At 40.8% G+C, this 14,081-nt stretch overlaps 1 protein-coding gene across 2 annotated transcripts; it reads left to right on the top strand.

The window, feature by feature from the left end:
• The first annotated feature begins 3,063 nt into the window (after positions 1-3,063).
• On the top strand, positions 3,064-14,081 carry LOC146717809 (pre-mRNA-processing factor 39). 2 transcript variants are annotated; one of them, XM_085431289.1, is made up of 15 exons: positions 3,064-3,135; positions 4,341-4,582; positions 4,702-4,827; positions 4,948-5,066; positions 5,357-5,524; positions 5,771-5,951; positions 6,209-6,313; positions 8,848-8,965; positions 9,797-9,951; positions 10,765-10,891; positions 11,005-11,276; positions 11,703-11,887; positions 11,978-12,052; positions 12,317-12,482; positions 13,564-14,081. In XM_085431289.1, exons 1-15 carry the CDS (start codon positions 3,075-3,077, stop codon positions 13,633-13,635), a joined length of 2,172 nt encoding a protein of 723 aa, XP_085287415.1. In that variant the 5' UTR covers positions 3,064-3,074; the 3' UTR covers positions 13,636-14,081. The 2 variants fall into 2 exon arrangements, with proteins under 2 accessions (XP_085287415.1, XP_085287407.1); XM_085431281.1 differs by having other exon boundaries at positions 8,848-8,977.

Genomic DNA, 14,081 nt, shown 5'->3' with positions numbered 1-14,081 from the left:
TAGATTCTTTAATAGGTGCGCATATTCAACTGTTAATGCAAGTGTCTAATCTACTAATCACATGGCAGGAACTCCTTACATTTAGGGATGTAGACATGGTAAAGATGGGCTGTAGAGTAGAGCATCAGAATGGCACTAAAAGCTGATAGAGAAGAAACAGTAATCTAATAACTGCTTATTACAATCAACCATGTTAACGCTAATTATCAAGTATCTTACTTGCTATTTGACAGTGGAAAGAGGTCAGGGGGCTCTCATCTCTTTTTGGCTGCCTAAAACATTGAACCTTGAAGCAAAAGAACATGTATGGCTGTGTTCAGAAAAATGGTAGTTACTGGAATCAGGGCTGGACTGGGACAAAAAATCAGCCCGGGCATTTTGACTAGAGACCGGCCCACCAGGTATTATAGGAAAAACCATAAAGCCTTTGAATGAAAACAAATGTCGTTGTGACAGTGATGTACACTGTCTTGTTGGTACATGTGTATCAATCTAATAAACTTAAACCTACATCATCCTCCCTATGGTATTCTAAACAGTACTTAGCCGAAACCCAAAGACTGCTTGGTTGAGTTAACTTCCTGAACTATCTACAACATATGGTGGAAACCTGAAATTAAGACAGAGAAGACTAGAGGTGAGACATGACCATTACTGAATATAAAAAATAAATGACAGATTTAGTGATATTTTCATAAACTATTTATTTACCACATCAATAAACATGGCAGGGCAAAATATTTTTTCTAACATGGCAACCTTTTAAAAGTGAAAGGAGACAGAAAGACAGGTGAGAAAGAATAAAATTTAACTGACTTTTTGATGGCATTTTACACAAAGTACTAGTACAGTATCTAGAAAATGTGGGAAAATACTGGCATCATGTACAGTACTTTCTTCTGAAGAAATTATCTTGGGACCCTGAAAAAAACTTACTATGTACAATAATGGATTTCTATAAATTTGACATCAGATGAAAACTTTGGTTGTAAGATTCAGATAATTATTTGTTAAAAGCTAGAAATTTTAAATGAGAATAAGAAAGAAAAGTATTTCTTTGTGCCCCCCTTTCCCTGTTAATGCCCTATCGGCCCCCTGGCAAAACTTTGCTAGACCCGCCCCTGCACAGTTACCAGCTGTCAGCTACACAGAAAGGATCCTGGTGTAAGTTGTCTCTCAGAAACAGTTCATAGCTTTCCTTCAACCCATTCATGTCACCTAAAAGGTAAACCTGTTTCTCCATCACCTGTTCAGCTCTGATGATTCAGTAAGGACATCTCCTGGTTTCATCTTCATGTTTCCCTCTCACCAGATAACCAAACCGATATCATGACCAGCAGCTTAAACATCAGCTGATACTAGAAAGTAATATTAAATAAATTCTAACAACAGCTTATCAAGTTTAAAGGCGCTTCTGCTGTTTAACGAGACCTCCGCTAGTTTCCTCTTGCTGGCGCAAAGCGGGAGATAAACAAGCAAGAGAGACGGGACTTGCGGCAGAAACGCAGATCAACTGATCATTGATCAGTTTCATGATTGAAGTAGCAGCAGGAGAGGGAGGGGGGAGAGTGAGAGAAGAAGAGGCAGCTGTGCAGCAAAGACACAGAATAACTCCAGCTTTTTGTCTTTTTGTTTATTTTCAGCTCAATACAAAACACATAATATTAACTCTGAATACCAGAGGATTCCGTTTTTTATGGCACGGTTGGGAACTCTACTAACTAACCATATGAATAAAATAAAGTTCACCAGTAACATCATAGCACCCACCCAACTGTACAGAAACTCCATCATGCTAGCTACTACACAGTACGAGTATTGTAACTGACTGTAAAAAGTTAACACAATGAAAATAAACTACACCTAAACTTGGTTTGACCCACATAGACTGCAGGTCATAACTTCTTACCTGAAGCTCATTTCACCTGACAGTCGGACTGGCGGCCGCCTTGGGTCTCTCCACCTCCAGTCCTTTCCCCCATCCACCTGCTGGCCTCCACCGCTTACTAATTTTACTGAATCTGTGAAAGCTCCACCATAGCCACTACCAAACAATTGAGTTATTTTTACACGTCTGCCAGCATCTGTCCAATCCGCCACCTTTCACTGTTTACACGGTTATGGAAAAAAAGACAACAACAACAAAACATCGGCCCATATAAAAACGAAAAATTACCATCGGCCCACCAGGCAAATGCCCGGTATGCCCGATGGCCAGTCCAGCTATGACTGGAATGTAAAAAATGGATCGTGAAGTCTCTAAACGCATAGACCAGTGGATTTCAATAATCTTTTGTTATTCAAACACAGGTACAGTGAAATTAGATTAGTTAAAGCCAACAAGAATATGAATTCAAACACAAGCAATAAATATGAAAACAAGGAATAAGAAAAAAATTAAAACAAAAATAGTCTAAATAAGAAAAGTCAGGTTTAAAGTTTAAAAAAAGAGCACTTACAAGCCAACCTCGTTGCCAAACACTAAACCTGGATAAGACATATTCTGTATTTTATTTTTGTGAGCATATACTATCATTTGTCTATGTGACCTCCATTTCCAGTTGAAACTAAATTAACAACTTGGGCTACACCACTAATTACTATAGTGATTATATAAACGTTTTGGGTTGTCTGAAAATTTCAAGTTATGTATAAAAAATTTGAGTTTGAGGTTATCATTTCAAAATGTTTGGTTATATCAATATTTGAAGCTTTGAGTAATAATAAAATTTCGGCTTATTATATAAAAATGTGGGGTTATCAATATTTGGGGTGTCAAAATCTCAGGTTTTTATACTGAACGTTTGGGTAAGATTAAAAATTGTCGTTATCGGCTTATTTTATCCAAATTTCACGTTATTGTCTCAAATTTTGGGGTTATTATATCAAAATTTAGAGATTTAGGTTGTTATATCAAAAATGTAAAATTTTGTGATCATAGTGACTTGTGGATGGCACTTTTTTTCAGTGGCGGTGAAAAGCTTCCATAAAATGTAAATGTTGCACTTTTAGCGTGGTAGGTTGTTTTAGGCGTCCTGTCGCGCCTGAATGACGTCAGCCAGACGTTTACCGTCATGGCGGCGGCGGAGGGCTGTGAGGAGATGAGCGGCAACGGGGAGCTGGTAGAGTCTTCAGGTAGATGATTAACGGTGGTGAATTTAGAGTTCGTATCCGGTAGTTGTTTTACAGATGTGGTGGAGCTTTGGTTTAATCAGCCAGCGTTTTTAAAAACAAAGCCTCCAGCTGGAGCCATTGTGGGTGCAAGCATGACATGCTAGGCTAAGCTAACGTGAATTCACCTGCACGGAGAACAGTCTGTCTTTTACTTTCACTAAGTTACGATCGGGTGGGGTATACAGCTGTTGGCTGCTGTTGTGTACCCTTTTTCGACAAGTTAGTTGTAGTCTGTCAAAAACAGCCCAGAGGCGCTTTAAAACTCTGAGCTTTATATGAATGAAGCATCTCTGCAGGCGCAGACAGGAGTCGGTAAAACAAAACAAAATACTGTACGAACTCATTTTAGTTGAGTTTATTTGGCCTTTTACTAGATAAATCACAGCTGTAGGCAGTAGATAATTCTTTCCATTCTTTTCATATTTTATTCTAAAGTTTACATGTTCATGCATGGTTTCTGTTATTACCATTTTTCATTCAAAACTATTCAGGAAGTAGAAGAAACAGAAAGTGAATGAGTTACGTAACTTCAGTTAAGCAGCTGAGTATTTCTTTAAGTCTTCTTTCTATTTTTCATCACACCTGCTGAACAACAAAGAAAAGATGAAACAGAAACGATGTCATAATGGGAGTTTTATCGGGTGTTTCTTTGTGTTGTAGTCTTTTGAGTATAAATAATTTATAACTATGGGCATTTGTAAAAGGTAGGCTGTTGGATTTTTTTCTTTTGTAAAAATAATTAAAATAATAATAATTCAAATCTCATCTGTGAAAGGTCAAGAGGCATGGTATACCCTGGTCTGTCCCAGGGTTAACACATAGACAGATGACCATTTATGTCAGTGGCCAACATTTCTTTGGTCTGTCACATCAAAATGCTTTGAGACCATGTGATGACGAGTTGTCAGACTTTATAAAAGTTTTCATAAAGAAGAGATTTATTCTCTGGCACTAAAAGCAGATTAAATAATCACAGAAACAATGTAAACAATAAGATTTTGCTGGCACCAGCTGTCAGTCAAATTCTTGTATTAAACATCAATATTGGCTCAGAATGTTTTGCATTTTGGGTTTTTGGTTCAACCAAAAAGTGTATCTTTTTCAGTATCGTACATATTTTGGGTCTTAAATATATTGAGATATGCCCCTGATCTTTTCCTCTTCAGCCATGGAAGCTCCTGAGGTTCCGGCGCCACCTCTACCTGAAATGACGGAAGAGAACGGCAGTGCCGCCGTGGTTCCTGAGGCTCCTGTTGGCCCCGACCCTGCTTCCTTCTCCATGCAACCAGCCGCAGTGGATGAAGAAGGGGAGCTACCTGCAGACTTTGAGCGTCTGTGGAAGGGCGCTCATGACAATCCTCAAGACTTCACCTCCTGGACTGACCTACTGCAGTACTGTGAGCAGGAGGTGTGTTTGTTTCTTTGATTGATCTCTGATACATTTGTTTTCCGGAGATCACAAGAGATTTTTGGTGAAGAAATTTAGAGTTGCTTCGTGTGACACTTGGATTAAATGTGTCTCCTCAGGGTCACGTCACATCTTCACGTAGAGCACTAGAAGCCTTCCTTGTTCGCTATCCACTCTGCTATGGTTACTGGAAGAAATTTGCTGATCTGGAGCGCCGTGTTGGGCTTAACGACAAAGCAGAGGAGGTAACGCGAGAGAGCTTTTACTGTTCTGTCCTACTGTTATTATATAATAATACTTTCAAGGCTATTTAGAAGCGCTTTATTTAGGTAGTTAACATATATGGGTGTCCTGTGTTGTGTTAGGTGTGCATTCAGGGTCTTCAGGCAATCCCTCTCAGTGTAGATCTGTGGATCCACTACATCAATCTGCTGCTAGGAACACTAGACATGAACCTTCCTGAGTCACCCAAGCGGATTCGCAGGTACACATACACACAGACCAGATCTTACTTCCTTTTTAATCCTTCCTCTTTTTTTCCTGTTTTTTTTTTTATTTTGTTTAGTTTCATTTTTTTCTGCCTTTGCCTTCCCCATACAACTAAAATTTCTTTTTTCCAGCAAGAGCTCTGTTTTTTTTCGTAAGGATTCCCAAAAAAGAAGTCTTTAGACGTTCATCTTTTTTTCCTGGTCTTAAAACCAATCTAATCAGATTTGTTTAAGAGAAACTGAAAGCTGATTATCATGCTTTTATTTGTTTCACAACAACCATCAGTGTGTTTGAGGATGCTGTCGCGGCAGCCGGTTTGGACTTCCACTCGGACCGGCTTTGGGATCTGTATGTTGAGTGGGAGAAGGAGCAGGGCAACATGAAGAACGCAACAGCCGTCCTGGACAGAGTCCTCAGAGTCCCCACACAGCTCTACAACACCCACTACGACAAGTACGGCCACCACCCAGTTATTTATGCTGATGTTAATGTGTTTTTCTCTACCAGCTTTACTTTTAGAATACCACATGTTATCTTCTTAATTTACTGAACTTTTAATAGTTGTTAAAATATTTCCCCATGTGCTAGGTTTTGTATCTTTTAAGGGCAACACTAAATAACTCCACTGTTCTGTCCCTTCCTTCATTTCTTCTTTTCCTCTTTTGTTAATCTAATTTGAGGTCTTACTTTATTTGTCAGGTTTAAAGAGCATCTGAACAACCATGAACCTAAAGAGGTGCTTTCTCCAGAGGAGTACGAGGAGCTGAGGGAGCTGTGCCGTCAGAGCCAGAAAGCGGAACGAGCCGAACAATCGCAGGAGGAGGAGAAGGAGAGGCCGCCGGGTGAGGAAGAGCCCGCCACACCCGAGGGCACAGACACAGTGAGTAAAATAGCCTGTATTTATATAGCGCTTTACTAGTCCCTAAGGACCCCAAAGCGCTTTACATATCCAGTCATCCACCCATTCACACACACATTCACACACTGGTGATGGCAAGCTACATTGTAGCCACAGCCACCCTGGGGCGCACTGACAGAGGCGAGTAACATCCACCTGCCTCACATTGATTAGAGGTGTGTGATGTGGATTAATGTGGAGGTCACATAGACTAATAAAATGCTTTTTCTGTGTTTTAGGAGGAATTGATGCAGAAGATTAGGGAGCAGGTGTTACTACGCAGGGACAAAGTGTATCAGGACAACGAGGGAGAAGTCCGGAAGAGATGGCACTTTGAAGATGCCGTGAGTTTGTCCTTCTGTGATTCGCTGCTGCTGTAGTTTTTGTGTCTCTATCTAAGAGAATCTAGGAGAAGTAGAGGGATTATTTTCTCTCCTTTATTCATAAGTGCTTTCCTATTTCTGTGCTAATGTAGAACATTGTCCTGAATCAAGGGGTTAATGTAAGAGTTATTAGAGATGATTAACAGATTAGGTCCTGGTAGAAAACTACATATATATTAATGAGCCCTTATTGGGGAAAGTAAAAAAACACCTACAGTGGCTTGCAAAAGTATTCGGCCCCCTTGAACTTTTCCACATTTTGTCACATTACAGCCACAAACATGAATCAATTTTATTGGAATTCCACGTGAAAGACCAACACAAAGTGGTGCACACGTGAGCAGTGGAACAAAAATCATACATGATTCCAAACATTTTTTACAAATAAATAACTGAAAAGTGGGGTGTGCGTAATTATTCAGCCGCCTGAGTAGGGCTGCACAATTAATCGTTAGAAAATTGCGATCTCAATTCATACTTATGTGCGATCTCATTTCCAAATGACAAGGATTTAAAAAAAAAAAAAGAAAAGAAAAAAAACAGATGAAGATAGTATCACATTTTGATCCGGGACATAATCTGCATGGAGAAAATCCGTCCCGGTCAACCACCCAAACATCAATAACGGAAACCTTATACAGCGCTTCCCCATACCCGTCGAACTCTCGCAGGCACAAAGAAATTACGGAGGCTATCACTTATCACCTGACCAAAGATATGGCTCCCATCAACACTGTGCAAAACGAGGGATTTAGGAAAATGATCAACACCCTAGACAAACGCTGCACAGTGCCGTCCAGCAACTATTTTTCTATTGTTGCACTACCTGCTGTATACACGCAGTGTCGAGCAACAGTGGAGACGGAATTACAACAGTACAACATTTTGCGGCAACGACAAAATGTGAGACATTTATTGTTTTTATGTTCAGTCTCAACTGTTATGAAGTTGATGTGCAGTTAATAAGTGCAATAAATATTTATATTGGAAAAGAAAATCATGAGAGAATCGTGATCTCAATTCTAAGCAAAAAAAATCGTGATTCTCATTTTATGCAAAATCGTGCAGCCCTACCCCTGACTTATACTTTGTAGAACCACCTTTTGATGCAATTATAGCTGCCAGTCTTTTAGGGTATGTCTCTACCAGCTTTGCACATCTAGAGACTGAAATCCTTTCCCATTCTTCTTTGCAAAACAGCTCCAGCTCAGTCAGATTAGATGGACAGCGTTTGTGAACAGCAGTTATCAGATCTTGCCACAGATTCTCGATTGGAGTTAGACACCAGACAGGTCAGGGATAAAGTTATTGAGAAATTTAAAGCAGGCTTAGGCTACAAAAAGATTTCCCAAGCCTTGAACATCCCACGGAGCACTGTTCAAGCGATCATTCAGAAATGGAAGGAGTATGGCACAACTGTACCAAGACAAGGCCGTCCACCTAAACTCACAGGCCGAACAAGGAGAGCGCTGATCAGAAATGCAGCCAAGAGGCCTGGACGAGCTGCAGAGATCTACAGCTCAGGTGGGGGAATCTGTCCATAGGACAACTATTAGTCGTGCACTGCACAAAGTTGGCCTTTATGGAAGAGTGGCAAGAAGAAAGCCATTGTTACAGAAAACCATAAGAAACCATAAGAAATCCCGTTTGGCAGCATCATGCTCTGGGGGGGCTTCTCTTCAGCAGCGACAGGGAAGCTGGTCAGAGTTGATGGGAAGATGGATGGAGCCAAATACAGGGCAATCTTGGAAGAAAACCTCTTGGAGTCTGCAAAAGACTTGAGACTGGGGCGGAGGTTCACCTTCCAGCAGGACAACGACCCTAAACATAAAGCCAGGGCAACAATGGAAAGGTTTAAAACAAAACATATCCATGTGTTAGAATGGCCCAGTCAAAGTCCAGATCTAAATCCAATCGAGAATCTGTGGCAAGATCTGAAAACTGCTGTTCACAAACGCTGTCCATCTAATCTGACTGAGCTGGAGCTGTTTTGCAAAGAAGAATGGGCAAGGATTTCAGTCTGTAGATGTGCAAAGCTGGTAGAGACATACCCTACAAGACTGGCAGCTGTAATTGCAGCAAAAGGTGGTTTTACAAAGTATTGATTCAGGGGGCTGAATAATTACGCACACCCCACTTTACAGTTATTTATTTGTAAAAAATGTTTGGAATCATGTATGATTTTCGTTCCTCTTCTCACGTGTACACCACCTTGGATTGGTCTTTCACGTTGAATTTCAATCAAATTGATTCATGTTTGTGGCTGTAAGGTGACAAAATGTGGAAAAGTTCAACGGGAACGAATACTTTTGCAAGCCACTGTAGGTGTTTAAAAAAAAAAGAAAAGAAAAAGATTTTTGACAAAGACAGTTGGAGGAAAAAAACCTAAAGGTTTTATTGGCAGTAATCAGAAAGTTTTAAATTCTTGGCTTCATAGGTTTTAAACTAAGATCCCTTTTTAACAAAGATGCTCCCTCCGCATTCTGTGACTACAGATCAAGCGACCGTACTTCCACGTTAAGCCACTTGATCGCCTCCAGCTCCGCACTTGGCACTCATACCTCGACTGGGAGATCACAGAGCTGAACAAGGACACGAAAGACCCCAGCCAAGGTGACTACACAGGTGATGAAGAGGCTGTTTGGTTTCCATGAATCTAAATGAAGTGTTCCAAACAGGCTCCCACACGGTTGCAATAACATGTTTATCTACAATGCGTAATCATATATCCTCATCTGTTTGTGGCTATGGAGAACCACTGACCTTCTATTAATCGCAATGTCAGTGGGTCGATCCCTGAAACCTCAGTTGCCATAATGGGGGGAAAAAAGTATTTGTAGGAATGGGTGGATGTATCAAGTTCTCAAAGTAAAAAAGCGCTGTACAGTACAGTGCATTTAGGCAAAGAGAAACCCTCTTATATGTAACAAATCTATATGACAAAATACATTTAACTTAGCAGGTTCACCTATAAATAAATAAGCATTTTTGAGCTGGGGGTCTTTATAAGTATGCAGTTTAATCCTGCAAACCCATTAAAACCAAAGTGTTTCCAACCAAAAATCTCTTTCCCTAATCTTGCCTTGAGCTGACCTGCCAGTGAGGAATGAGTTTGGGCTTTTACACAGGCACAAAACTGTGTTATAAGAGAGAGGATTAGAATTATAATGCAAGATGAAATGAGAGCCCCATTGCAGGTCTTGATTATTTTGTATTAATAATTATTGGAGGCAATCACTGTATCTGAATTTACATTTGAAATAATTGCACAGTCCTGATGGCACCAGGAGGAGGGTGTGGTTTACTAGCTGATTCCCATGTAAGAGGGCTTCTCTTTGTCATTAATCGTTTCCTGCTGGTCAAGTATCAAAACAAATATAAAGATGTTTTTGTAACTGTTTGCCCATGCTGTGCGACTGCTTTGTGACACCTCGGTCATACTAGATCCAAACCAGGCCATCACAGAGGAGTCGGAGGTCATGGCCCCTCCACAGGAACCATTGGAGGACACTATAGCTGCTCAAGATGACCACAGAGTTCGCATCCTCTTTGAACGTTGCCTGATCGCCTGCGCACTCTATGAGGAATTCTGGTCCAGGGTAAGAATGATTTGCAGATACACTTTTTTTCTGCAGGTTGATTTAAAATCTCCTTAAATTCTCCCTAAACTCAGAATTTTAGGCCTTAATTAACACTAAAACTGCCAGGTGGGTCCTTTTGGCCCCATTCAGCAACAATAAACAGCAAAGCCAGAGAAGTCATTTCTTGAAGTTAAATAAATTTTTGTAATCAAAGTTAGTATTTAAAATTATGTCTTAGTTATTTTTATCAGTTTTGCAAATTATTTATTATTTCATTACAGATCGTAAAGGTAAAATATATACTAGAATTTACTAATAAAGAAATATTACAATAAAACAACACATACTTTTTAAAAATGCAGAGGATCAAAATGACCCTGTTACCCTTGATGTCTCTTCCATCTAATAAGTGTAAGTGCAAATTCAATGAGATCCGGCTCAAGGACAGCATAGTTGCTTCTGATCCACCTTGAAAAAGAAAAAGCTCAAATTAGGAATTAGGTAGATTTGCATCTAGAAAAAAGCCAGTCAGTAAACACCTGCCATCACCAAATATTGTTCTGCATACACGTCCGTCAGCAACATCATCAATATTCCAGCCTCAGGATGACCAACTCTACATTAACAGCTTTAACTCCTGCAACCCCAAAAACGGGACATCGGTGCTGTTTGAATAGTCATATAAAAAATAAAAAGCAGTTAAGACATGTATGCATGTGTGCTTAAATTGGCTTTTCAAAGTCTGTAAAACTTCACATAACACTGGAGGATATTTAAACTTCAGTTTGAGTTCATATGTAGTCTGCATGAATCTCTGTGTGTGTTTCTCAGTACATCCAGTACCTGGAGCCGCAGAGCGTGGACGAGGCCCGGGCGGTTTATAAACGAGCCTGTGAAATCCACCTGGCGTACAAACCCAACATCCACATGCACTGGGCGACCTTTGAGGAGAGGCACGGTATGACAAAACATTAAACACCCACCCATCCCTTTGTTTTTTATTCTTGAATGTTAACAGACACTTAAGGGCTGTACTGGACAGTCATGAAAGCTTATCATCTTCTCTATCAGGTGACTTAACTGAAGCTCGGCGAGTGTTGGAGGCCCTGGAGAAGAAACTGCCAGGTTTGGCGGTCGTCCGTATCCGCAGGGCTGCTTTGGAGAGACGAGCCGGCCAGCTGGATCAGTCGGAAGCCTTGCTGAGGGAGGCGGTGGCTGAATCCAAAGAGAAGCCCACGTTACACGCTTTCTATTCAATCAAGCTGGCTCGATTGCTGCTAAAACTGGGCAGGGACCCCAGCAGTGCCCGCAGTGTTTTACAGGAAGCGCTGGAAATTAGTCCGGTGAGATGACAGAGCACAATTCATTCATATTGCCAGAGAAATTATGTTAGACCATAAATTTGTGTAAGCTGAAAAGTGAAGACGATGCTTGCATTCTTTGTAATGACCAGCAGGGGTCGACTCTGATTGCAAAAACAATCAGAGTCGACCCCTGAAAAAGAGTCTTCCGTATTGCTCACTTGATCTGGGACCTTAGTTAACATTTTCCTGATGCTTTCGTAGGTTGAATCAGATGTTTTAAATCTCACTGAATACACACATGATGTTCAGTTTGTAAATTGTGTTTACAAACAAGCTTTGCATCCTGTATTGTTTGAGCAAACTTTAAAAAACAGAAAGAAAGAAAATTCAAATTTTAGTGGACTTTTAAAGTAGGTACTAATTGCCCCCATCCTCTTTCTTCCCTTTCATTATCCTTCTCCTCAGGATAATGATAAACTGCACATGAACCTGTTGGAGCTGGAGGTTTCAGGTGACCCCTGGGCCTCAGCCTCAGCGGTGCAGGAGTGTGTGACACGAGCTCTGGCAGCTCCTCTCGAACCTCACACCAAGATCCTCTTCTCACAGAGGGGCCTACAGTTCGCAGAGGACTACAGCAACTCTATCCAGAGGTCAGAGTTCAGAAAGAGAACTGTTTTAAATTAAACTGCTCCCTTAAACCCTTTCAGGTTCTTCAGTTTTTATATGTGTGTCCTCTGCAGTGTGCTGTCTGTTTACGAGGAGCACCAGAAGCTGCTGAAGGAGCTCGGTGGAACAAAGAGAGAAGCCGAGAACGGGTGAGAGAGGGAGGAACGACTAACTAAATGTGAAATGGACTTAAACCCTGGTATTATTTAACATGTAGTCTGAATGCCTTAAAGGGGTGGGGTTTCACTTCTAGATGATTTATTTTTCTTAAAGAATAGTCCTTCATGTTATTGTCATCTGCCTCATTAATAAACATGTATAACAGCTGAGGTCTAGATGCATATTTTTGCTGAGTAAACGAGATGTGAACTGATTAGAATGAAAGTCACGCTTTCAGGATTTTCGTTCTGTAGGGATGAAGATCCAGAGAAGCTGAGCAAAACTGATGACGGCTCTGCTGTGTCTGCACAAGTCCCACCTACCATGCCGCACGTCCCCATCACCACGCCGCCTCCTCCTGTGATGGGCGCCGATATGAGCGCACAGACTGGCTACGGAGGATACAGCAGCTGGTACCAGGTAACACTCAGATTTATATAAACTCTGTATTATGTGGTTTAACATGTCTGCCTGTGTTTTATTAATAGTGGAGTAGGATCAGAATACTTTATTAATCCGAGAGTAAATTATGTAATTGTTAGATTAGGATGGGTTTGAGGCTGCATATAGAAGATGAACACAGCCTCCTATTAGTTTGAAAATGTTCAGATCTAATTTAATAGCACAAATACAGATACCCGATAATTGTGTTGTTTTTTTGTTTTTTAATGCAATTATTTGCCAAATAATGTTACCTGTTCTGTAAACGGACCATCCAAAGAAGTTTTTGTCTTCAGTTTTGATGAGAATTTCTCGTATTTTATTAGTGTGTTATTTAGCTCTAATAGATGTCTGGATTTGAATCTGTTGGTCAGCTGGGGTCTTTCTGTGTGGAGTTAACATTTTCTCCCAGAGCCTGTGTTGGTTCTGTCCGGGTGCTCCAGGTTCCTCCGTAGTCCAAAAACAGGCTTGCTGGGTTGATTGGTTCATTCTAAATTGATCATATGTGACCTATTAAGGGTGTACCCCTGCCTCCTGCCCAGTTGAACCCATCGTAATATGCTCCTGCGAGCTAGCCAAACAGGCCTATAGACTAGTGAGGGTCCCATTATACCTGCCGTCCAGGGCCAAACATAAATAGATGTGGCTGTATGACCGTTACCAGTGCTGCACATATAATAGGGCTGTCAGAAACCCCTTACAACCACCAGTCCTTTGAAAAAAACATATGTTGTCCCGGATAATCAGACCAACTTGACAAAATTCATTTTTAGCATTTGCCCCAGGAAGCATTGTGTGACTGGGGCTTAAAATAAATTGATGGAGTTTAGCAGCTAAAGATTTAAGCTTGGAGTTCAGAAACTAATGGGCTATGTTAAGGATGGCTGTAGCCATCATTTATCTACAGTCTATTGAGAATGACTAGATGCTCCTTCAAGACTAGATGCTCAAGAGGTGTCTTGATTTTTCAGCCCCCGAGGTTCCAGCTTGGTTTAATGTAGCAAAGCACAGTTTAAGATGTTTTTAATCCTGTTTCCTGTTTGTCGTGGTTTTTCTCCAGCAACCACAATACGGCAGCTACGGCTACCAGAACACCTGGAACTACAACCAGGGCTACTATCCACCCAGCTAGAGAGAGCAACAGCAAAAGACCGCATCAGGCCACTGAACAATAAAACTGAACTGAACAGTCCTCCAGACTGTGGAGAAGTTTCATCCTGCTAAAGTTCATCCAGTCATTATTCTTCCCTCTCCGTCCTTCCTCTCAGTCACCTCACTGTCTCACTGGATTTATGAAAACGAGGAGTTATGGTCATTTAAAAGATCATCTTTTCATTTTTTTTTTTTCCCTGAACAGCAGGTGGAAAGATGAAAGGAAACACGGCGCTCATCTTCAGTGGCGTGTCTTTGAATTTTAATCAGAACTATTTTTGTATTCGTTGCAAGTTGACCGCTTTGCTCGTGTTTTAAAATCATCCAACTTCACAGGTGATGTATGATTGACATTTTGTACCATTCCACAGACTAGGCTATGTTTTTTTTCTAATGTATATAAAGGTGTTTTATAGTGTGTCACAA

Source organism: Copadichromis virginalis, linkage group LG2 (assembly GCF_057382275.1).
Source record: "Copadichromis virginalis isolate Kocher_CV1m ecotype Utaka linkage group LG2, C_Virginalis_male_GT1.1, whole genome shotgun sequence".
Classification (NCBI taxonomy): domain Eukaryota; kingdom Metazoa; phylum Chordata; class Actinopteri; order Cichliformes; family Cichlidae; genus Copadichromis; species Copadichromis virginalis.
The sequence above is the reverse complement of the archived record's forward strand: the minus strand, read 5'-3'. Positions and strand labels throughout refer to the sequence as shown.